At 34.5% G+C, this 24,823-nt stretch overlaps 1 protein-coding gene across 3 annotated transcripts in view; it reads right to left on the reverse strand.

Annotated features, from left to right (window-relative positions):
- Positions 1 to 24,823, reverse strand: part of SPoCk (secretory pathway calcium atpase) — a 518,064-nt gene that overhangs the window by 42,594 nt on the left and 450,647 nt on the right. For all 3 annotated transcript variants that reach the window (XM_090398525.1, XM_090398527.1, XM_090398526.1), the window contains exon 22: positions 13,803 to 13,898. In XM_090398525.1, the coding sequence (XP_090254651.1) occupies positions 13,803 to 13,898 (96 nt within the window). The remainder of the gene's footprint in view (positions 1 to 13,802; positions 13,899 to 24,823) is intronic.

Genomic DNA, 24,823 nt, shown 5'->3' on the forward strand with positions numbered 1-24,823 from the left:
AACATAACCAATGTGTTATGTGTTCCTTCTGTCTAATCTCGACCACACGAGCATGGGATATTATAGACTCCAGCATACTTATAGGATGGGTATCTTTTGGAGATCATAGTAGTTTACGAATTGTTTCTATAGGTTTGAATGTCACTCTTATTTTGTGTAGTTTGAGGAGATTAGTGAGCTTGTTAGAGATACTGCTCGCATACGGAATGGCGATTGTTGTAATATATTGAGTGTCTTCTCGTTCTCTTTATGGTGGTTCAGAGAAAAGGATTTTGTTGACGAGTCTTCGTGGGTAGCCATTCAAGGTGAGGTTACTAGGTATTAATGTTAATTCATCTTGGAGGTCCTTTTCATCTGTTGTAATGCAGACAGCTCTTTTCTTTAGTATGTGTACTATGCTGAGTTTGTGAGAAATGTGGTGTGAGGAACTGAAATGTAGATAATGTCCTGTATTCATAGGTTTCCTGTAGACTGATAGGTTCATAAGGCCATTAACTTGCTTCTTAATTAAGATGTCTAAGAACAGTAGTTGTTTGTCTTTTTCAAGTTCTAGAGTAAATTTAATAGAATGGTGAAAGGAGTTGATTTTATTGAGAAAATCAATTAGGTCATCTTTGTTGTGGTTCCATACAATGAAGATATCATCTACATATCTCCACCAAATTATTGTTTTAAGATTTATTTGAGATAGAATTTTATTTTCGAGATCCTCCATAAATAGGTCAGCACAAGAAGGTGAAAGGGGGCTACCCATTGCCAGACCAATTAATTGTTGATAAATAGTTTTCTTCCAAGAAAAATAGTTTGAATTTAAGCAATGATTGTACAGTGAGAATCTTGTGGGAATAAAGTGCCTAAGATGTTGATAACTTCCACCAGAGGAACGTTTGTAAAAAGAGAAGTGACATCTAAGCTTGCAAGATCATTATCAGATATAGTAATGTTTTTTAATTTATCCAGAAAATGTTGTGAATTTCGGACATAACTCTCTGAGTTATGGATATGCTGTTGTAAGAGTTTAAGAGATGCTTAGAAAACCCTGTATCTCCTTACTCTATGTAAAGAACATCACCGAATTTGTAGTGGAATTTCTCAGAAAAGTTTAACTAAGGTGCATATTTCTCTCCATAGTTACTTCAAGGAAGATGACTGATATGTTAGTAAAAATCAAACACCTAACGTCTACATCAGGTTCCTCCATTTGGATAAGTTGGCTCTTGTCAATCATACTTTAGATACTGGTGAAGGAATAAAGTGTGATCACATGAAAGTACTTCACTACATCTATTACAAATATCTTGTCAAGGATCACCAGAGTTAAAGATTGGTACTATCAACATAAGAAGCCTGAATGGCAAAGAAATGGAGCTAGCTGAGGAATTAGATAAGTACCACATCAACATAATAGGGGGTGACTGAAACAACAAAAAAAAAAACTGGTGAGATCTTTCTGAACAATAAATACAAAATGTTATATTCAGGCAACGACAATCAAGGAAAAGAAGGAACAGCCATAATATTCAACACAAAATACAAGGCTAATCTTCTTGAATGGCAGGCAGTCTCAAGTAGAGTGATGTGGGCAAATATCAGAATGGGGAATTGGAATAATGAGACTTATTTGTGCCTAAGGTCCCACAGAAGGTTCTACAAAGGTAGAAGTGGAGGAATTTTTTGATGCTTTAGAGAAAGCAATTGACACAATTAAAAAAGAAAAGTTGGTCCTTGTTGGGGGATCTAAATAGCAGAGTAGGAAATGATTGTCAGACATACAAAAATATTTTGGGAAAATTTGGAGAAAAGAGCAAAGCTAATAATAATGACAAATAATTGTTGGATTTCTGCTCAGGACATGGACTAGTTATTACTAACACCATGTTCCAACATAAAAATGTGCATAAATTCACATGAGGAGAAGAGGCAAGGTATAAGAAAAGTCTCATTGACTATGTTATTGTTGATAGTGATGTTTCCTCCCTGGTACAGGACACCAGTACGGAGGATTTGAAATTGGAAGTGATCACTATTTAGTATTGAGCAGGATAAAATTGAATTTCATATTGAAAAGAATAACATGTAAGTAACTTTAAAGTGAATAAAAGTTGAGGCAGCTCTCAGATGTGAACAGTAGACTAAAATACACAAAGATTATTGAAAAAAAAAAAAATGAAAGAGTTTGAGAACAGGAACCAAACCTTGGAAATTCAGTGGCAAGCCTTGAAGAAAACCCTGATTGATTCAGCCAGAGAGGCATGTAGTGAGGTTGTCTGCAAGGATAGAAAAATCAGAACTAGATGGTGGACACAGGAAGTTAAAGAGGAAGTGAAGGAAAAGAAGAAAGCATATCAAAAATTCCTGGTAAATAAGTCAGCTTGTGCTTTTAGAGAATACACAGACAAATGTAAGAAAGCTAAACACTGTGTAAAACTTGGTAAACAAAAGTCATGGGAGGACTTTGGTAAGAACATAGAAAATAAATATCAAGAAAGTGGTAAGATATTCTGGAGGTGTTGAAGAACCTAAGAAATGGAGAAAAGAGTGCTGTAAAGGGAGTTAGAGATGATAAAGGTGACATGAAAACAGGAGAAAAAGATATCCTCGAAGTATGGAGTAATTACTTCGAAAAATTGCTACATGAAACAAGCAGTGATAGCACAGTGGTAAAAAACACTCAACAGGCATACAGTCAGGAATACATATCCATACTTGAAGTAGAAAAAGCCATCAAACGCTTGAAATGTGGAAAGGCAGCAGGAGTAGTTGATATTCAACCAGAAATTCTGAAATATGATGGTATAAAAGTCCTACAGTGGCTGCACTGCATAGTTCAGAAAGCCTGGACAGAGGGACAAATTCCAGATGATTGAGTAGAGCTCTAATAGTGCCCATATATAAAAAGGGAAATAAAACTGAATTTTATTTATGAGAATTACAGAGGTATTTCCCTATTGAGTGTTTCTGGCAAGATTTATACCAGTATACTTGAGAAACGGTTGAGAAGAATTGTGGAAGAGAAGCTTGGTGAAGAACAAGCTGGATTCAGGTCAAATAGAGGCTGTCAGGATCAGATTTTCACTTAATGACAGACAGTTAAGAAATCATTGGAATATAACAAAGAACTGTATTTAAGTTTTGTCAATCAGGAAAAGGCATATGACAAGGTGCCAAGAGAGAAGCTATTCAATACGCTACAGTTATATAGTGTCAATTGGGCATTATATCAAGCAATACTTATCTTTATTTGAGTTGTAAATCAGCAGTTAGGATTGAAGGAAGTACAGGAAGATGGTTTAATGATAAATCTGGTGTGAGAAAAGGATGTACATTATCCTCTCTTTTATTCATTATCTATATGGATCATATCATTAAGGAAAGTGGTATTAAACATGATATCAGAATTTGAGATGTTAATGTATGCTCTTTGCTTTATGCAGACGATGTTATACTTCTAAATAAATCCACTACAAGTTTGCAAGATTCCCTGACTAAATTGAATAACTGTTGTAATAGATATGGTATGAAGGTCAGCAATAAAAAGACAAAGACAATGAAAATAGGCAGAATCATTGAAAATATCAACTGTGTTGTGAACGGGGAACCTGTGGAACAAGTAAAACATTTCAGCTACTTAGGCACGATTTTAATGAAGATGGTAAATTAAATATAGAAATAGACAACAGAATCAACAAAGCTGGTATAGTAGGAAGTCAATTGAATAAATTCATATGGAATATGAGAGAAATTAGTCAGAACATTAAATTAGCTGTATACAAGACAGTGTTCAAACCAGTTTTAACTTATGGATCTGAGAGCTGGGTCAGAAGTAAAACACTTGACCAAAGACTAGAGACCGCAGATATGAGAGTCCTGAGAAAGATTAGAGGCATGAAGAGATGGCATCAATGGCAATATCATATTAAAAATGAGGATATTAGGAAAGAACTAGACATTGTCAGCATCCAGGGATGTGTTAGCAGAGCTAATCTCAGGTGGTATGGTCACTTAAGCAGAATGGACAAGGAAAGATTAGCAAAGCAAGTGTTCTCTGCCAGGTTGGCAGGAAAACGACCCAGAGGAAGACCAAGATTTAGGTGGATTGATACAGTACAAAGTGTGTTAGATGACAGAAATATAAGATCTGATAATGTTGGAGTCTTGACAAGAAACAGACTGATTTGGAGGAAAATTGTAGATAGGAAGTTAGTAATGACGTAATTTTTGTCATGTAGTACTATCATATCCTGTACACCCCTTGAGGGGTACATGGCAGGAATTTGATGATGAAACTTGCTCCTCACTCCCTTGCTCACACCCTCCTTATACAGCTTCCAGGAATGATCTCTTGTTTTCCTGCTATCCTCACCCATTCTGTGCAAAACCTCCCCGACAATAATCTGGTAATGACCACTTAACAGCTTATATGTTTCAATCATATCCCCCCCCCCCTCCTCCTTCTATCCACCAATTTCTGCAAATTGCATTTTGTCAATCTAACTTCATACTCTACATTCCAGAGACCAGAAACCACCTTAGTCTGTTTGAGTCTTGACAGGTAACAGATTGATTTGAAGGAAAATTGTTGATAGTAAGTTAGTGGTGATGTATATTTTTAATGCAGTACTATCATATCCTGTACACCCCTTGAGAGTACATGTGAGGAATTTGATGACGATGATAATGTTAAAATCTTTGTTAAAAATACCAATGAAAAGATTTTAAGCTTAGCATTTCCTAAAAAAACTGTGGTCCACTTTGCAGCATTTTACAACAACATATCTTTACAACAGCAAATGTGCTCACCTTCTCCATAAATAGTCTGTAAGATGAGTACATTTGCACAGATTACAGCACAACTGAAAGTAAAACAACAAAGAACAAAGTGGAGATGATGCATAGACAATCAATTAAAAAAAAAAAAAAAGAGTACAAATGCAAAAATCAAAATTAATAACCAGTGCAGAAACTTGAATTCCAATGCCATAAGGAAAATGCATGATCCAAGCAGTCAACAGCAAACTTCACAGAACCTTTTTAACACGCTTCATCAATATATGAAGACTCAGTTCCAAACCCAATGATGTCTATTTCCATCTCCAATCTGCAAAACCTTAATTACTTTTCCTGATAAAAATCCAAATTTCTTCTCCCATAAGCACTACTCATCCCAATTTTGACCTCCCTTGGCTGAAATTTCCTGTACCCTATTTTGTCAAATTCATTTGCTGTCTCTTCTGCCCTTCTAATATTACCAACTATTTCTGAGCTTTTTGATTTAATTTCCTTGCATGCTGATATACTTTAATCCAACTTTCCTAACAGTGAGCCCATCTTACTTAGACTTCAATGTTTACAATGCCAACTTGTTCTCCCATTCTAGCTGCACAGATCAATCAGACAGAGAGACTGAGACATTTGCCATCAACACTAACCTCACACATAAAGTACACATGCCTATCAAAATAGCAGACCAGCCATATTATCGTTATTATTGCATACAGTAGTCACCTCTGTGGAGTCCTAAGACTCAACATGGGCGATTCAAACTACCCAGACAATATTTATCATACTTCTCCTCGAATCCATTAACAGACAAAGCACTCATAACTGACTCCAACAGCTCATTCCATTCCATTCCATTTATTCATCACTCTACAATCTAGCCCTCACACACTTGCTAACCACACTCTTATCCAATTTTAAGAATGACCTCTTGTCCTACTCTCTCTAGCCAAGTGCTGGAATATTTCTTCTCTATAAAATCCTTTAAGTAATTTAAAAGTTTCTAACATATACCCTATTTTCTGCCTGTTAACCATGCAACCCCCATAAACAATCAAAAGTAGCCTCATAGGGAGCATTCCACAGGCAACTCACCATCTTGGTCATTCGTCTCTGAATCTTCTCCACCACTTTGACATTCCCAAGAAACCCAGGTGACCAGACCTGAGCACAGTAATCCAGATGGGTCATATAAAGAGAAATGATAATTCCCTTATCTCAGCTTGTTAATGTGTTCTTCAAGAACCAAGTAATCATGTGAGCTACTCTGACTACCTTAGCAATATACCCTCTAAACTTAAACCTCCAAATTCCTTGCTTCATCAATTTCTTGGAGACAGTTCCCTCAATGTGGCACACAGCTTGTAATCTTTTTATCCTAAACTGCATAAGTTTATGCTTTTCCACATTAAATTCACATCCATTATGTTTTTCCCATGCTGTCAGCCTATTAAAATCATCCTGCAAGCTCTATACACCATCTTGATTAACTATTACCCTACTCAACTTTGCTTCATCAGCAAACAACTGAATATCTCCTTTCAAATTATTTCCTATATCATTTAGGTACAAATGAAACAGCAGTGGTCTAAGTGCAGAGCCTTGTGGCACATCACTAGTCACCTGCTTTCTCCTGGATTCTGCTCCTCCATGTACTACTTTATGTATCTGTCCATCAGCCACCCTTGTATTTATATCAGCAGCTTCATATCCATCCCCATTTGTTCCAGTTTGTGTAACTGTTTCATGTGGTATCCTACAACCAACACTTTTGCAAAATCCAGCAGTATCATCATGTAGCCATTCCCTTTATCCAACTTAGCTATCATTTTATTATAAAAAGTTAGTAAATTACTAAGCCATGACTATCCCTTCACAAAGTCATGCTGTCCTTCACAGAGTGTTAAATTTTTATTCACTCATTCCTGAAATCTCTTTTTGGCTAACTTTACTGGTACTTTTACCACCATTCCTGAGATACTGATTAATGTATAATTTGCCTGGTCAAAGGCATTGCCAGTTCCCTTGCACATTCTTCTAAAATGCAAGTTGATATAATTCCAGCTGTATTTGCATTGAGATTCTTCAATATCCTAAGTACCTCCAATTCATCAACCCCTGTTCTCACATCAGTCCCTGTCACCTCTGCCATAATAATATCTACACTTGGATGACAAATCCTTGCAAAACAGTCACTCAGAAGCTCAACTATTCCATCTCTGTCACTTCTCTACCATTAGTATTCATTCAAGTTATCCTTTTATAGTCATTCTTCCTCCTACTTGCCAATAATGAAACAACTCTTTAGGATTTCCTTTGTCCTGATTGGCTAATTTTTTCTCATAATATGATTTTGCTTTCCATACCATATTGGTCACCTTTCTTGCCTGTTCACTTGCTTGCTGGTTCATGTTTTTCCTTGTATAACCTCTACAACATTTTCTATATTTTTTTTTTTTTTTTTTGCAGCTTTGTTTAATTATATTACTTATCCATCTAACTTCTATTTGATGCACCCTCTGACCTTGGGTATAGTCTAATATTGCTTCCTCCAGATACCTCTTGACTATCCCCTCCCCCATGTCCTCTGAACATCTTTCACTTGCAGATTTTTATGCCATGACACTGCTTCAAGTTTCCACATTTCATTACCCTTCAAGTCAAGACTCTCTCTCTCTCTCCAAGATCACTCTCCTCAACCAGAAGTAATGTAGCAGCCACCTTGTTATGGAGTCTTCTGATCCTATAATCAAATCCAACACTCTTGTGTCCAGAGTACCGTATCTCTCCCATTAAATGCTGCTTCAAGTAATTATTTCTTGGTAAGTGTTCCATTTCCTATTCCTTCTATAAATTAATGCTCTACTCTAGCAGACTCAAATTAATACATAGTTTTGCTGATGAAACATCTACCTTAAATTCAGATCTCCAAAGTAATTAACAGTGACGTTTGAATAGTCATGTCAATTTCAATGCTAGCAAAATGCAGCCCTGCCTTAGTTTTCACAAAAAATAATTCTTCTCCAGCTTTACTTTTGACAACATCCAAATCTCTATGCACAATTTATCTTCTTGGAATAACACTAAACCCAAATCTCTCTCTTGACACAAACATATAAATATTGCCATCTATGCTATCAAAAATTAGGCTTTCTTTTTCACTTGAGGCATTACTTTTAACTCCAAACAACTTCTTACTTTATATAAATCACAAATTAGTCCAATCACTGGATGCTGCTCTCACATCTGCAGTGGTGCTGTTCCTAAGAGCTCCCTAAAGACACTGGACTCTGTCCAGAAAAGGACATTTAGACTGATTATTGACCCCTCTGTCACTAATAGACTTCACTTACTTTCACACAGGCATTTAGTTTCTGCTGTGTGTATCTTATATAAATACTTCTACAGCCACTGTTTATCACAATTAGCATCAATAATATCCCCACTCTGTTAAATCCATTCAAACATGTGCAGCAATCGATTAATTGACACTTCCTCATAGCACATCTTCAAATGCACAGAACAAATTTCACCTCCTGCTGTCCTCTGGAAGCCTGTCATTTTATGTGTTTCCCAAGGAATACAAAGGTAAATATGAACAAGTTCCTTCTTTTCCATCTATGGTACTAGTGTACTGTAGGTTGATTAACCTCCCATGAATGGGTTTTTCATAAAAAAAAAAAAAAAACACTGTTTTAAAAACCACTTGTACTGCATACAGTAAACATTCGGCTGGTTGCATCAACTCCTAATGAACTTATGACCTATTTGTACCTGTATGCATATAACTATTTTCTAGCCTTGGTTTCAACATTTTGTACTGAATGTGCCAAATGATTAAACAAGCATATTAATGTTAACTATCAAAGACATGACTAAGATCCTGCAAAAACTAAGACAGTAGGAGCAGAATGGCCTAACTGACATTGCACCAGGAAAGTGGAAAAAACCTTTTCAAGGATTTTTCAGATTTATTAGAACCTATAGGTAGAATTCTGAAAAAGTATCAACTGATTCCAACATATATTCCTATCAACAAAATTTCTTCTTTATTACCTTCTACAAAGGATAAAGTGTCTTCTCTATCTTTGGCTGGTGTTTACCAAATACCTTGCGAATGCAATGTCTCTTATTTTGGACAAACTGGCTGTTCTTTGGAAAAAAGAATAAAAGAACATCAATATTATATTGATTATAACAAACCTCTGAAGTCTGGTCTGGAGCAGTACAGTATTGGCTCTACTCATAGTGTCAGTGGGATAAAGCAGTTTTCCTCCATAGATGCAGATTCAAATATGAATGCTTATTCAAAGAAAGTTGTGAAACTATCTTACACTGACCGAATTTAAATAGAAATGACTGTATTTCTCTCTCAAAGATCTGGGAGACTTTTATCTTATGTAAAAAACCATTTATCTTAATAGATTAAATTTGTTATTTCTATTATTTCCTAGCATGCAGTAACAATTGTATTTTAATAGGTGATTCACCGAACGTTTTGCTTGTATTCCATTCCTATTACTGTTACAGACACTGAAGATGTACTAATAATTTTAGTATGAAATATCTGTCCTTTTACTAATTAAAGATATCGCTGTGGTTTTTACATGTTGCTTTATTATTAATTTACCAATTGAGATGTTGGCAATGCAGAATTAAATAAAGATAGGTAATCAGGTTTCTATTCTCTCTCATGTGTACTCAGTTCTACATATATTCACTGCAAGACAAAAATAAAAATATATAGATTGATAATTCACCCACTTGTTATGAGGTGGTCTGAAAAGTCGTCGCCCTAACAATGAAAAAACAAATTTATAATTTCAAAATAATTATTATTATTTTTCAACATAATCTCCCTTTAGACTAATACATTTATTCCAGTGATGCTATAGCACCATTATCCCATCCCTGTAGTGGTTCTCAGTAAGATCTGCAAAATACCCCTCTACAGCTGCAATCACTTCTTGATTTGAAGAAAAACACTGACCAGTGAGGAAGAGTTTTAGTTTTGGGAAGAGATAGAAGTCAGAGAGAGAGAGAGAGTCAAATCTGGGGAATAGGGTGGATGTTCCAACAATTCATGCAGATCCCTTAATTTTCCCATTGCCAAAACACTTTTGTGGGCAAGTGCATTGTCCTGATGAAAAATGATTTTTATCTTCTGCAAACCAGGTCTTTTCTCATGAATTTTTTCATCTAGTCTGGTCAAAAGTTCGGAGTAATATTCCCCGGTTATTGTTTTACCCTTTTCAAGATAATTAATAAACAAAAAGCCTTTAGCATCCCAAAACATCGATGCTATGATCTTTCTTGCTGACGGAACCGACTTTGTCTTCTTTGGCACTGAATAACTGCTTCTGTCCACTGTTTTGACTGCTGTTTGGATTCTGGTGTGTAATAGTGAATCCAAGTCTCATCCATGGTAATAAATCAACACACAAAATCACTTTTATTCTTGTTACAATGTTCTAAGTACTGTTCAGAGATTTTTGATCTGCTGTGAGCAAGTGCAGCACCCATCTTGTGCAAAGCTTTTTCATTTGCAATTCTTCATGCAAAATATATCCTACATGTTCTTTTGAAATGCCTATAGTCTCAGCAATTTCATGCACTTTGACTCGCCGGTCATCCAATACCATATCGTGCACTTGATTTCTGGTGGTGTTACACTTTTTGGGCATCCTTCACGTGGATCATCTTCAAGGCTAGTATGGCCACGTTTTGTCAGCCCATTTCTTAATTGTCGAAAACAAAGGAGAAGAGTGTCCATAAACTTTTATGAACTTCTTTTGGTGTTAAACCTTCTTTTCCAAAGAATTTTATAACCGCACGATACTCAATTTTATACATTTCGAGGGATACAGACAACACTTTTGCCTCAGACAGCTGTATAAAACAAACTACTTGATAGAATAACTTGCAATTTCACATGGATGCTTATGACAGACATACCAACTTAGGGAAAAAAAACCTTGCTGATAATGTTGCCATCTATGGTCGAGAACTTGTCAGACCACACTCGTACCTATCGATGTGAAACCTGGATATTTAGCACAAGAGAAGAGAATTTGATTTCAGCTTTTGAAAGGAAAATACTTAGTAAATATTTGACCTAGTCAATGAAAACGGTCTCTTGAGGATCAGATACAACAATGAGCTATATCAACTTTATTAAAAATCCACAATATTCAGCAAAATCAATTTAAAAAGTTGCAATGGGCAGGATATGTTTTCCATATGGAAAATGACAGTATTCTTAACAAGACAATAAATAGCAACACTCTTGGTAAAAAACTATAAGGAAAACCTAGAACAAGATGGATAGACACTATTAACCAAGATAGCAACATCATGTTACAATGTTCAAACTAACGAAGTAGAGTTGTGGACAGACAGGATTGGAGGCCAAGGCACGATATGGGCTGTGAAGCCATAAGAAGATGGTTATTCTTCTAGCTTGTGCCTCTTGCTATGAATGTGAGCCAACTGTTGTATGTTCTATCTTTAGAATTTGTCTATTGTATGCCTGATGATGGATAGTAGTTAGTTTCTGCCCAAAATATTTGATGAAAAACAATAAGTTCATATTGTCAGTCATTCTTGCTGGTTATGAATTCTCTTTCAAGTTATGTATATGTGCGTGCACACACACAAGTATATCTGTCATGATATGATGATAAACACAATCCTTAATTCTGAAAACATCATGACCTTTTATAGGATGTTTTTTCATATAAATGGAATATAATACACAGGCAACTAAAATAGTTCGAGGATTGCAAACTTCAACATGATTTCATAATAATTATAAGCTATTAATGTAGTAATCTTTGAAAGCAAAACACTCAGAAATAGAAGCATTAGATATTCCTGACAAGATGAAGGTTTTGAAATTTGAAAATGTTATATATATATATATATAAACTTTGAGTCTATATGATGTTTCCATGAAAAATTGCACACTAGGTAAATTTCATGATCAGTGAACAATGGGATGAAATTTTTTTTCTATATAATTATGTAAATATTGCTTTATGTTGCTAATATGATATTTAGTGTACAAATGGCGCTCTAATAAAGAATACATAAAAAAATGCTTTTGTGCTTTTTCTAATAAAATATGCTAAAATGAAACCAACTATAAATTACATTTCATTTAAAAAAAAAAGTGAAACATTTAACAAAAAACAAAAGCAACCACTACCTATAACAAAATTTTTAATTGAAAAAATATTTTCTTTGACAACCCATTCAAGAAATCACAATTTGTTAAATAGATGAACAGCGCTGCACCTTTGAGGGAGGGGTGAGGAGCATTCTCTATAAGAGCGTCAGTTTACAGAATGAAGATTTTAGTCATTTTCATAGTTGCATGGGGATATGAGCTGGTCTGCAATAATGAGTAAAAAAATTTTGGGTGCCTGATATGGAGGAGTAAGATTCTTGACATTCTTCTGAAGGTGGGTAGGTGTGGGTCACATTTTTCTTAAAGAAAAAAAAAATCCATTTTAGCTGTTTTGGTTTCAGCATCACATTCAAAATACATGCATATGACTCAATAACAGAATGAGTTCTTAAATAAGACTTAAATGTTCTCTCATGGTTAAGATCATCAACAATTTCCTTCAGATTTTGCATTGTGAATCATTTTGTAGTTTCTGTATATAGGGTTCTAATGCAACTTCTTTTTTGATGTTGAGGATTTCTTCTTCAAAGAGATCTTTAGAAAGAGATTGGAAAAGCTCCTCCACATCTTCAGACAGGACTTCAAGGCCAAGATTTGCTCCAAGCTGCACAATTTCAGTGTTCTTTATCAGATTCGAACCCTTTAAAAGTAATATCACAAATGCAAAATAATGCAAAGTCATTATACATACCCATAAGGATATGTGCTTTGCATTATGGGATACTAAGGCAAGTGATCAGAACTTATACCACCTTTACCATGAGTTGCCCGAGTCCTGAAAATATTTCAGGTGCAAACTTTGTTTGCCTTCACTTGGATAAAGGATTAAACCAAATATGTAATTGGTAGCATAGCCAAGTGAAAAAACTATCTCTAATCCAGAGAATTTTAATAATAAGATGTTGACACCTTTTGGCAACTAGTATATGGTGATATGACTTTTGCATTACTTCCACCTTAGTATCATCACCTCTGGGTCTAACTCCCACTGACAAGATCTCAATAAAGGTCAAACCGGTCAGGGTAGTGATCCTTTCCATAATGGGATACTAAGGCAAGTGATCAGAATTTATACCACCTTTACCCAAAGTTGCCCCAGTCTTGAAAATATTACAGGCGCAAACTTTGTTTGCTTACTCTTGGATAAAGGATTAAACCAAATATGTAATTGATAGCATAGCCAAGTGAAAAACTTCCATCAACTATGCAGTGACTTGTCTAGAAGAAAACAGGAATGTAAAAACCGTAAAACTTCTGCAATTTGTGAAATTTTTTTCTATTAAAAAAATGCAATGCACTCTACACATCACTATAAATGTGATTTGGAACATACTGTGCAAGTCAATTCATTGGTTGTATGATGCATAGATGCTGCAAGGTTTATTTAACACAGGCAGCTGTTGCTTTCTCAAAATAGGTAGTATAATTAGAAGAATTATATACAAAACTCATGTGATATGTTGGAAATTATAATTTTATAATTATAAAATTATATAATAAATAATATCAGATTCATGTCAAGATCCTAGACATAATTTTCGAGATTCCATCCCATCGCTGAAAATTACAATCTAGAACAGAGAATCTTGTGAAAATACTACAAGAATAGTAGAAAATCTTCAAGATGATAAGGTAAAAAATTTCAGATGATAAACACAAGCTTTCATTTATTGCAGTAAATGTAAAAGGAACAAAACTTTCTTAACTAAACAGCTTCCTTTTTAACAAATTTAGTAACAAGGTGAAACACTTTTATCAATATTAAAATATTTGAAGATTGAAATAATCACTCATTTTTATGTGACATTTTATAATAAAAAAAATTAAGGCATACCTGAGATCTGCAGCTTAACGCATTGAACATATCAAAAAACACAAAGCAGGTAAAAGTCATAGTAGTATCTCTCCTTGTTACAACTTTGTCACTCATCTACATGAAGGAAAAATAAAAAATAATAATATAAAAAACCACTAATCAAATCATTCTGTAGCTCAGGGTTTCTCAAACTTTTTCTACGACGGAACACTTGACAAATCCTGAAATTTTCATGGAATATCTTGGTTATTTTGTGATGTATTAATTGGTAATTTAGCTAATTTTTATTATTAATTAATAATTAATTATTAATTAATTAAACATCAATTAAACCATCATTAAATTAATTTGTGCTGATTTTCATTGACATATCCTAATCTGATCACCAAAAATTTATATTATAAGTACTTAAGAGTGAATGCAGACTTTTTTTTCCCTCCTGTGTGCTGGTAGTTTTCCCCTCCTTTTGTATATCCTGGAGATCTTTGTAGGCTTGAGGTGGATGACTCACTATCTGTTCCCTCACAAACACCTTCAATAAGAGATTTCCTAATACCAAAATTAAACAAAGTGCCTTTGTCTCTTATTCATATTAGAATTTAAATCTGTATTTCTATTACTTTAAAAAAAAAATCACGGCACTCCGGTTTCAGAACAATCACTTACACACTGCAATACGAACTTGCAAAGAAAGTATTCAGTATTAATAGATTTGAGAACTGGATACAGACTACTTTTGATCTTCAATTTCAGTGGAAAAATTTTCTTTATACTTCCTTGCTGATTGGTCACTAACATTTGCAACACAGATGTTATTTCGTTCATTGAGAACACGCCGCCCATTGTTGTAATCTGCTCGCAGGCAATTTTTATGACCCGTCATAAACAGCGGCATTCCCTTTCCCAAATGATGAAAGGTTTCGATGCGTGAAAATTAACGATACACAGATGTTATTAGGCCTTCTGGGTCTGAGCTTTTCGACATATTCAAGAATATTATTCTCCTCAGAATATTTCTACTATAAAATATTTATTCATGAAAAATGCTTAGAAAACATAAAATGACAAATTCCAGAACTTCTTGCGAAACAGCTATTCACCTTCCACGGAACACTAGTGTTCCGCAGAACACAGTTTGAGAAACCCTGCTGTAGCTAATCAAAAATATCTGCTATACAAATGAATGAAATTTTTTTAAGACAAAAAGATTCAGCTTGTAAATAATCATAGAATCACTGCTGTGATAACTTAGTGATTTATTTAATTTATTTATCATCCTTATGGATAATCAGATAAATGGTGTATGTAGAATTGTGTACATGCAAATAATGCATGAGAGAAATGCACCAAGACATAAATACTGTGTTGTACCTTGTGTGGAAATATACACCATGCAAATAAATGAAGTGATTGCAAAATATAAAGGAGAGATTTGAAATTTTGTGAAACATTTAATTTGAGGGTGATATAAAGGAGAGTTTTACAGTCATTTATGCTGTATAGGACATGTTCAGCACAATTCAATATTTATAGTAATTAAGAGACGAGCTATGTTTAGAGCACAGCTGAAGCAAATGCCATCATGATGAAAAGATAATGGTCTTAATTTCATATACATAGATGAAACCCAGAACCATTTCTAAAAACAGTATACTTGAAATAAAGTTTTACCTTATCAGATAAGATAGCAGAACTTGAGGATGTGGAAAAAAAGCACCATGATATCTTTATTTATTTATTTAGCATATGGAGGAAAATACCTACAAGAAATTAATGGAAAAACTATATATATCAGTTTTTAACTTAACTCTAGATAGAGTTCAGTTAAAAACTGATGGCACTAACTGGGAGGAAATACAAATTCCTCCCAGTTAGGGGAAAGGAGTGTATGGAGCAGTTATCAGTGATATGATGTCACAGTCACCTTTTTGCATGGCACCACACATCACATGCAAAAAGGTGACTGTGAAATTCCCCACACATGTAACAAGTGGGCACAGCAGTCCTGTCTGGTCCTCAATCTGTTTAGCTGGCTTAATAAGTGGCCAAAGTAGATAGAATCCTGGCAGTTTGATAGTTTGTCTGTAATCAGGTACTAATCTGGTCAAGAGGGCTTACCATAATCAGACAGGTCCACAGATGGTGGATAGTGGATCACCCCCCCCCCCCTAGATATGGAGGGCAGCTGTGAGATAAGCAGGGCAACCTGACAAATAAGCGGTCCTGGTTTAATAGCAGCATTGCCATCAAGGGTGATGAAACAGCCCTTGGCGAGGCTTCTCAAACCAAAACACCACAGAACCTTAAGAGGACAATGTAATGTGGTACCCTATGTTGCCATTAAATAAGCATGTCCCTGGGGAACCTAAAGATCGACTGCAGTGACTGTCCACTAGGTAAGGTGTGGCTGCAAAGGCATCTACTCCATGTCAGGAATGGTCTCTATTTTGTGGATTGATGGTAGCTTACACTGGGAGCCAGCTAGGAAGTAGCAACTTCTGACTAATACCTCACCTTGGGGGGGGGGGGGAATTCCAAATGTCAACTCAACTATGTCCAAATGTATCCTGGGCACTAAAAGAAATGAACACCATGATATCTGTTAAAAAAAAATTACTTTTCCCCAATTATTATGATAGCCTGCATCACCAAGTATGTGATGACTTTGTCTGACCAAAGCTTGTGTTTTACAGAAATTTTGCCATTACAGAGACTTATATATATGTGTACAGATTTTATGTACCATACTGAATGTGGCATAAGATCATTATTGCTAAATGGAATCAACAAAATTAGACTACATATGAATCTCTTGTATAAAGGCAGCAAACAACCTAAAAACTGGCGATGATGTTTTTGCTATGTGATCTTTAAAAAAATAACATATTTATTACTGCAGTTAATAATAGTAATCGTATAGTAATTCTAAGAAGTAGGAACTGAAAAAAAGAAAAGAAAAGAAAAAAATAGAGGCAAACGTATGTTATGAACATTATTACCACCTACACTATGGTAGGTTACAACTCCAACAGTCAGAAAAAGGACAACTAAACTTCTTAAAGTAATCACCTACTGGCCACAAAAAAGTTCATTTTGCACTATTCCTTTTCCAAGACATCTGGAATCCCAATTGGAAAGCTGACCATACATGGTATTGATGATTCTTTTTTTTTCTTTATTTTAATGCACCTCCCACTAATAAAAGGCTGGATGCTATAGCATGTTAACAGGCTAAAAGTTAGGTGGGGTCCAGCAATCCATAGCTTGTGAGCCATATGTGGCTCTTTGAAAAATTTTTAGGCTTTTCAGAGATTAGTTCAATTTTTTTTTTAAATGAAAAGAGTTGAAAGATGGTCTATTTTCCATTTTTATTAGAAAATAAAACATTTTTTCAAGGTAAACATGCATATAATCAATTAAAATAAGAGATATCAGTGTTTTATTTCTATTATTGTGACTTTTCTTTTTTTCCCCAGGCATGTCATTTTTCACCAAAAAGGTTGGTTGATTGGTAGAGCCTCTGCTACTAATGGCTCAGTTAAGTAAGTTTGAGCGCGGTTAGTAGTTGGAAGGGGACACTCTCCCTCGATGAGTCTTTGGACTCCCTGGAGGTGTCAAATAATAATAATAATAATAATAAAACTTGCTGACTGCTAGTTAGATAATCTGGAAAAACCTAAACATGGAGCTTCTGTAAAGCCATTTTGAGTCTCTGATAAGTGGAATGGTGGTTTGGTTTCATAGTGGGCAATGAAATTAACTTAGTCATTTACAAAAATCCATGATCACATCAGGATTTGGATCCACAGCATGGGAATGGATACATCATCCATGCAAACAGCTAACTAGGCTGGTATGCCTGGTTGGCTGTTCCATGTTTATTAGTTTATAAATATATTTATACATATAGGATTGCAAAGAGTTAGCAATCCTACTGAAAAGGCACACACAGGGCCATCCCATCATATAAAAAAATACAAAATTTCATTCAGAACATAGAAGATTTGACAGTTGACTCTGATGTTAATTTCTGTTTTACTGATATCCTGTGTAAAAATAACCATAATTTATGAATATTTTTACAAATTGTTTATGTTGGTATTTGTTTTGGTTTCATAACATGTATATTGGCATTTGCGATGTGACCGTTATTTATATTATTATTATTGTCAAAAGGAAATGTAAAGCATTTAAAAAATTTATGTACTTACTGGATTGATAGTTGTGTTACTTTCAGAAATTTTATTGTAGTTTAAAATTATTAAGCGTTGTGTTTTATAAAGATATTCTCATTATGCTAATGGAGACAACACGTCAGCTATTATACCTAATTTCTTGCTTGCCACTCTTAAGGAGCGCGCATGCTCGCCAAGGAGATTGATGAGTGATTGACAGCTGACAGAGAGAGAGCATTCAGTATCGAGATAATGAGAAAAAATAAGAGAGAGCTAATGGAAGTTTAAGAATGCAGACTGGAGAAATTTTGTTCTTAGGAAGTTGTCAAGTTCTATCTGACAGTCAGAAGAATATTAATAGAAGATTCCGAAAAGGAATCGTAGAAATGTGAGTCTTTAAACTGGAGGAGTTGAGACTGTCAACAAGCGTGTTTATAAAAGAAGATATTGCAGTGGACGTTCTAAAGGAATGTTCGAGAAAAGGCTGAGCGGAAAGTTTCATTTCTCTTAAGGACACCGGATATATTTGTTATTTCTACTGGAAAAGGCGATGAGATTAACTCAACTTAGATATGTTGTTTTCGAAGTAGTAGAAGAAACTTTTTTCCCTCTGGCACAGTAAATTGTGCGTCAAATAGAACTACAAGAGGTAAGAGTATTTATACTTCAGAGACAGGAAGAATAATATTGTGCGTTACATAAGGGAGATAAGAAAGAAGAAGCAAGTTTTTATATTTGCAGAAAGGGTCTACTAAAGAAACAGACTCTGATGAATATTTTTGTTGGAGATGGTACAATGGCTCACAGATACTCCTCGGAGCATCCTCAAACCATGGCAAACAAGGTGGAGTGGGTTTCATTGTTAAATCTAAGCTCACCAAGTCGATCCTTTCTTGTAACATCATATCTGAAAGGATAGGTGTACTCGTAATTGGAATAGAGAACAATATAAAAATAAAATTAATATCCTGCTATGCTCCAACATCTGTAGCTGATAATCAAGAAATAGAAAATTTTTATGAATCTTGAACAGGCATTAAATTATAAGTCAACATACACATTCGTTGGTGGTGACTTTAATGCCAAAATAGGATGTGGAAAAGAAGATGAAAAGTTTATAGGATCACATGGCCCAGGAGAAAGAAATAGAAGAGGAGAGAGATTAGCTGAATTTGCTGCAGCTGAACAACTCTTTATCATGAACACTTTTTTCAACAAACGCCTAGGAAGCACATGGACTTGGCAATCACCGAATGGAGATACAAAAAATGAAATTGACTACATTTTAACAGACTGTAAAAGACTGGTACAAAATGTTGGTACAATAGGCGAAACATACTTCAACATAAATTCTGACCACAAACTCCTCACAGCCATTATAAGAATAGACCACAAAAAAAAAAAAAAAAAAAAAAAAAAAAAAAAAAAAACATATCAGGGCAACATCAAACCATAAAAGACAACCCAAACAAATAGACTACCACAAGTTCAGGAAGTACATAGAAGAGACCGAATGGACTATTAAAAACTGTTACATAAATGATAACTTCATTGACTTTATTAATAAATTCAACGAGTGCAAGAAAAAAATCAGAAATTCCTGTGAAACAAAAAAAAAGAGAACGACTCTCCCCTCAAACTCTAGAACTCTGAAAAAGAGAAAAGAACTGAAGAAATCTGAAGAAAATTTTCTAGAATACAAAATTATCTGTAAGTTACTACGGAAAAGAATTCCAGAAGACTACAAAGCTTTCAGGATACAAAAATTAAGAGAAGCAGTGCAGGCAAAAACTAGCCTGAAAAAAATAGAGAAAGACTTAAATTTTAAACAGTCAATTCCATCTGCTTTACAGGATCAAAATGGAGAAAAACATACTAGTAGAAAAAGGATAGAAGAAATTGTGCAGAAATTTTATAATGATCTCTATGCAACTAAGTGCCAAGTTTCAAAACCTATCATTCCAAAACCAAGCAATATACCAGATGTACTTCCAGAAGAAATAGAACATGCCCTTAAGAAAATGAGTCAAGGAAAAGCCTCAGGACTTGATCATGTTAAGGCTGAAGAAATCCAACAAGGTGGACCAATTATTTTCAAAGCCTTGGCTGCCAGATTCACATGGTACTTCAAAGAAAGAAAGATTCCAGAGGAATGGAAAACCTCAAAAACCATACTTCTATTCAAAAAAGAGAACAAGGAAGACATAAAAAACTATCGTCCAATCTGTCTACTCTCTCTCTCACATATATAAGATCATGAACAGAGTAATACTGAACAGAATCCAAAACACTCTAGAAGACAACTCCAGCAGAGAGCAGGCAGGATTCAGAAGAGGCTTCTCCACAAGAGATCATATCCAGGTGACTTCACAACTAACAGAAAAATGCAGAGAACACCGAATCCCTCTATGTTTCCTCTTTATTGATTTTAAAAAAGCATTTGATACCATAGAACACAATGCAGTCATCAGTGCTTTACTGGAAATAAATGTGGATCCTACTTATATCCACATGATAAAAGAAATTAACAAAAATCAGACCACACAACTAACCCTATTTGATCAACCTATAAATATAGATAAAAAGAAAGGGGTCCACCAAGGCGATGTGATCTCCCCAAATCTATTTACCAGCACTTTAGAATACATTCTGAAAAAAATAGACCTAAACGGAGGAATAAGCATAGATGGTGAAAAGCTACAAATTCTTATGTTTGCCGATGATCTAGTACTGATATCCCACAACCCAAAAGACCTAGAAGAAATGGGTGAAAAAGTATACACAAACAAGTAAGATAGGCTTAGAAATGAATCTAGAAAAAACAAAATGGATCAAAAACATCTACACAAGTGACAGTCACCTATGTATTGATAGCATCCTTATAGAACAAGTTGATTGATACAAGTACTTAGGACAAACAATAAAAATGAATAACGATTTATCTGAAGAACTAGCAAAAAGAAAGAAAGCTGCATGGCTATCATTCAACAGACTAAAAGAAACACTTACTGATCCAAATCTTGACATCTCTCCGAAAGCAAAACTATTTAATAGTGATATTCTACCATCACTCATATATGGATCAGAAACATGGAACACGACAAGAAAAGAAGAAGAGACTCTCAGAATAACTCAGCGTGCAATAGAACGCAGATTTGTAAAATCAGCAGAATGGAACATATTAGAAACACGGAGCTAAGAAAGCGATCAGGCATAAAAGATGTGGTAACTGCAGTATATGAAAGCAAGATGAGATGGGCAGATCACATAGCCAGACTCAGGGATAACAGATGGACATATAGAATACTCAACTGGCAACCAAGAATAAAGAGAAAACCAGGAAGACCACCTACAAGATGGGAAGATCCACTAGTCAAATCTATGGGTATAACATGGAAGAGAGAGGCTCAAGATCGAGATCGTTGGAGGCATCTTTGTGACCTGCACTCATGGAGAAATCCTGAGTGAAACACGGGTCCATCAAGGTAATATTGTTTCAGTTTTATTAAATGTGTATATTTTTTGTATTTGGTCATGAGTCAGTGATTTTCCAGATTCTAAAAAAAAACAGTTAAAAGTCGTTGCACCAATCGGAATTGAACCCTTGTGTAATAATAACACTTGCAGTATATAAAATCTTTATAGAGACAATCTCATAATAAATGGCAATTAATAATCTCTTCTCTAAACACCTGTTCATCTAATGTTCTCTCTCTCTACTTGAAACTAAATCTCCACTACATATCACAGATCTCTCTCTCTCTCTCTCACACATTTTCCATTTAGCAAGATGTCTTTTATCTGCAGAATGATGAGATGCCTTAGGCCCCCCCCCCCCCATCTCCAGCAACCTTCTACATTGACGATTTTGGACAATTAGCACAGTTTTAAAACCCCTAGTCTGACTTAGATACACTAATAATGTATTTCACTATTTAAATAACCAATATAGATGTATAGTTTGCTGTTAAAATAGAATTCACCAGTCTGGTTGGCTAAGTTGATAGCATCTTTGTTATTCAATCTACAGGCTGAGGTTGAAATCAATATATTTATCTGGGAGATGGTTTTCACTGTCAGTTAAAATCACTACTGTGCATATTAGAAGCTAGAAGTGGGCAGAAAGTGTTCTATTTGATCTTTGGTACAGGAATAGTTTGCTACAGTGAATTTTGTTTAGAACAGCACCACACTTAGGGTCAGGACATTCACGATTTACAATAAGAGATCACTGTAGAATAAAGGAATGTAGATTACATTCTTACATTAGATTACATTAAGCTTTGTAAACTTATAGTACATTATACTTATATATATAGATGTACTATAAGTACATAGTACTTATAGTACATCTGGTGTATAAATATTTATCCTTATGTTGGATAAAGTTAGATAATCTGGAAACCCTGCTCTAGAAACTAAACCTGAAATTTTTTCAAGCACTTTAGGCCTCCAATAGGTTGGTGTTATCTCTGGAATAAGATAAGTATCCTTCATAAGAGTAGGTTGATTATGGAATGTATTTATAAGGAAACTTGTGCAACAAGTTAGGAAAGCTTCGACCATTTTTGTTACCTACTGTAGATACTATTGTAGTGTTTTTTAGAATCTTTCTCTTATTTATATAATCTACTGTTCCATTCAAGTACTGAAGATGATTGTAAAACATAATCAAAAAAAATTTACGATTAAATATCAATATTTTCTACAAGAGTTTTCTATCTTTATTGCAAGAAAGGTAGTAATCTCACACTAGTGATGAAATTCACATACATTCTCCCCACGGTGGGATTTGAACCTACAGCCTATTGGTTAGGCACACTATCCACTCAAGCCAAGCAAGAATATGGTAAATTTACATGCACCATATTCTATCCAAGTCTTAAATTATATGGAATATTACTTCATATTTTTATATAAAATACAGTAAAACCCCGAATTCGCGTAACTCGGAGTATAATTTTCATGTAATTTATATATACAAACATACAATTGGGACCAAAGGTTTACAAAAACACCTACATTTTTTTAAGAAATATAATCGTAATTGTAGTTTTTCGTACATAAAAAAAAGAAAGTTATTTCGATGTCGATGGTTTCATAAAATCTAATAGATTCGTCTGACGGCATAATGTCTTTTTCTTGTCATGCAAAATTTCTTCATAGCAAGCTAATAATTTTTTTTATTCCTTGCCTTGTGGCTACAATTCGTTCCTCATTAGAATCTATGTCCTCCAAAATCTATAAACCTTTCTTTTATGATTGTTCTTACTGTGGATTCGTGCAGATCGAACTTCTTTGCTAGCTCACAAATTTTCATTCCACCTTCAAAATTCTTAATAATGTTGAGTTTTGTTTCCAAAGTCAATGTTTTTCTTTTCTTGCTAGCAGTAGACGAATCGGACTTGCTTCTTTTGGATGACATTATTATTTTTTATGTGATAAAATTTTTATCAAGAACATAACATTAAACAATCACAAGGTTTGTAAACTATAAAAATCGTGTATGAATGGAGACCACGCAACACATGTCAGTGCTTGTTCACAGCATGTGCAACACTGGTGAATACGGCTGGCACCTGAAAGATACGACTAGTGGTGAGGCGTGAAGCGGGACGGGAATACGTACATATAAGAAACCGCGTAACTCGGGGTATGACTGTATTATACGTCAGTAAATCAAAACTCTATATTTATCTGGAAAATAACCAATATTTCAGCTAATCAGTTAAAATTATATACAATTTTGTACAGTACCTTGTACATCATGATTAGCAACAATCAAAAAGAAAAGTAAAAAACATGTGGAATCAATGAGATTATTTTACACGTATAAAATATTTTCTTTTTCGTTATTTTACTTTCTTTCTTACTTTCTACTTTTGCCATCCTATTTTCAATAGCATTTTCTTATTCTTCGCCTATCTTCTTTTATTTTTATTTTTTTAAATATCATTATTTCATAATGATTTCTTAAAATTTACAATTAGTAATATTAAAAAGCTTCTTTCTTCCCAACCACAATTCATTAGAACAATAAAGATTTAATAGCACTATGAAAATATACCCTATAAACAAGACATGCTTAGTTTTGGAAATCTTTAAAATGATCATGAATGCAGCAGCACAAATGAGACAGCATGTTTCCTGCTGATGCAGCTCATAATACAAAATATGAAATTAATGATTCAATTAAATTAACAATTTAAGTGGTCTCTATACTTTCAGAAAATGATCATCATCATCATCAAATTCCTGATATATATCCTCAAGGGGTGTACAGGATATGATAGTACATGAAACATTTACATCATTACTAACTTCTTATCTGCAATTTTCCTCCAAATCAGTCTATTAAATGTCAAGACTCCAATATTATCAGGTCTTATATTTCTGTATTCTAAGGCACTTTTTACTGTATCAATCCACCTATATCTAGGTCTTTTTCCTGCCAACTTGGAAAAACTTGTTTTGCTAATCTTCCCTCTCCCATTCTGTTTAAGTGACCATACCACCTCAGATTAGCTCTGCTAATGCATTCCTGGATGCTGACAATATCAAGTTCTTTCCTAATATCCTCGTTTTTAATATCATATTGTCATTGATGCCATTTGTTCATGCCACCTAATCTTTCTCAAGACTCTCATATCTGCAGTCTCTAGTCTTTGGTCAAGTCTTTTACTTCTAAACCAGCTCTCAGATCTATAAGTTAAAACTGGTTTGAACACAATCTTGTATACAGCTAATTTAGTGTTCAGACTAATTTCTCTCTTATTCCATATGAATTTATTCAATTGACTTCCTACCATACCAGTTTTGTTGATTCTGTTGTCTATTTCCATATTTAGTTTACCATCTTCACTA

The sequence above is a fragment of the Typopeltis vanoorti genome, chromosome 9, assembly GCF_054136105.1.
Source record: "Typopeltis vanoorti isolate ZY-2024b chromosome 9, IOZ_Tvanoo_1.0, whole genome shotgun sequence".
Taxonomy (NCBI): Eukaryota; Metazoa; Arthropoda; class Arachnida; order Uropygi; family Thelyphonidae; genus Typopeltis; species Typopeltis vanoorti.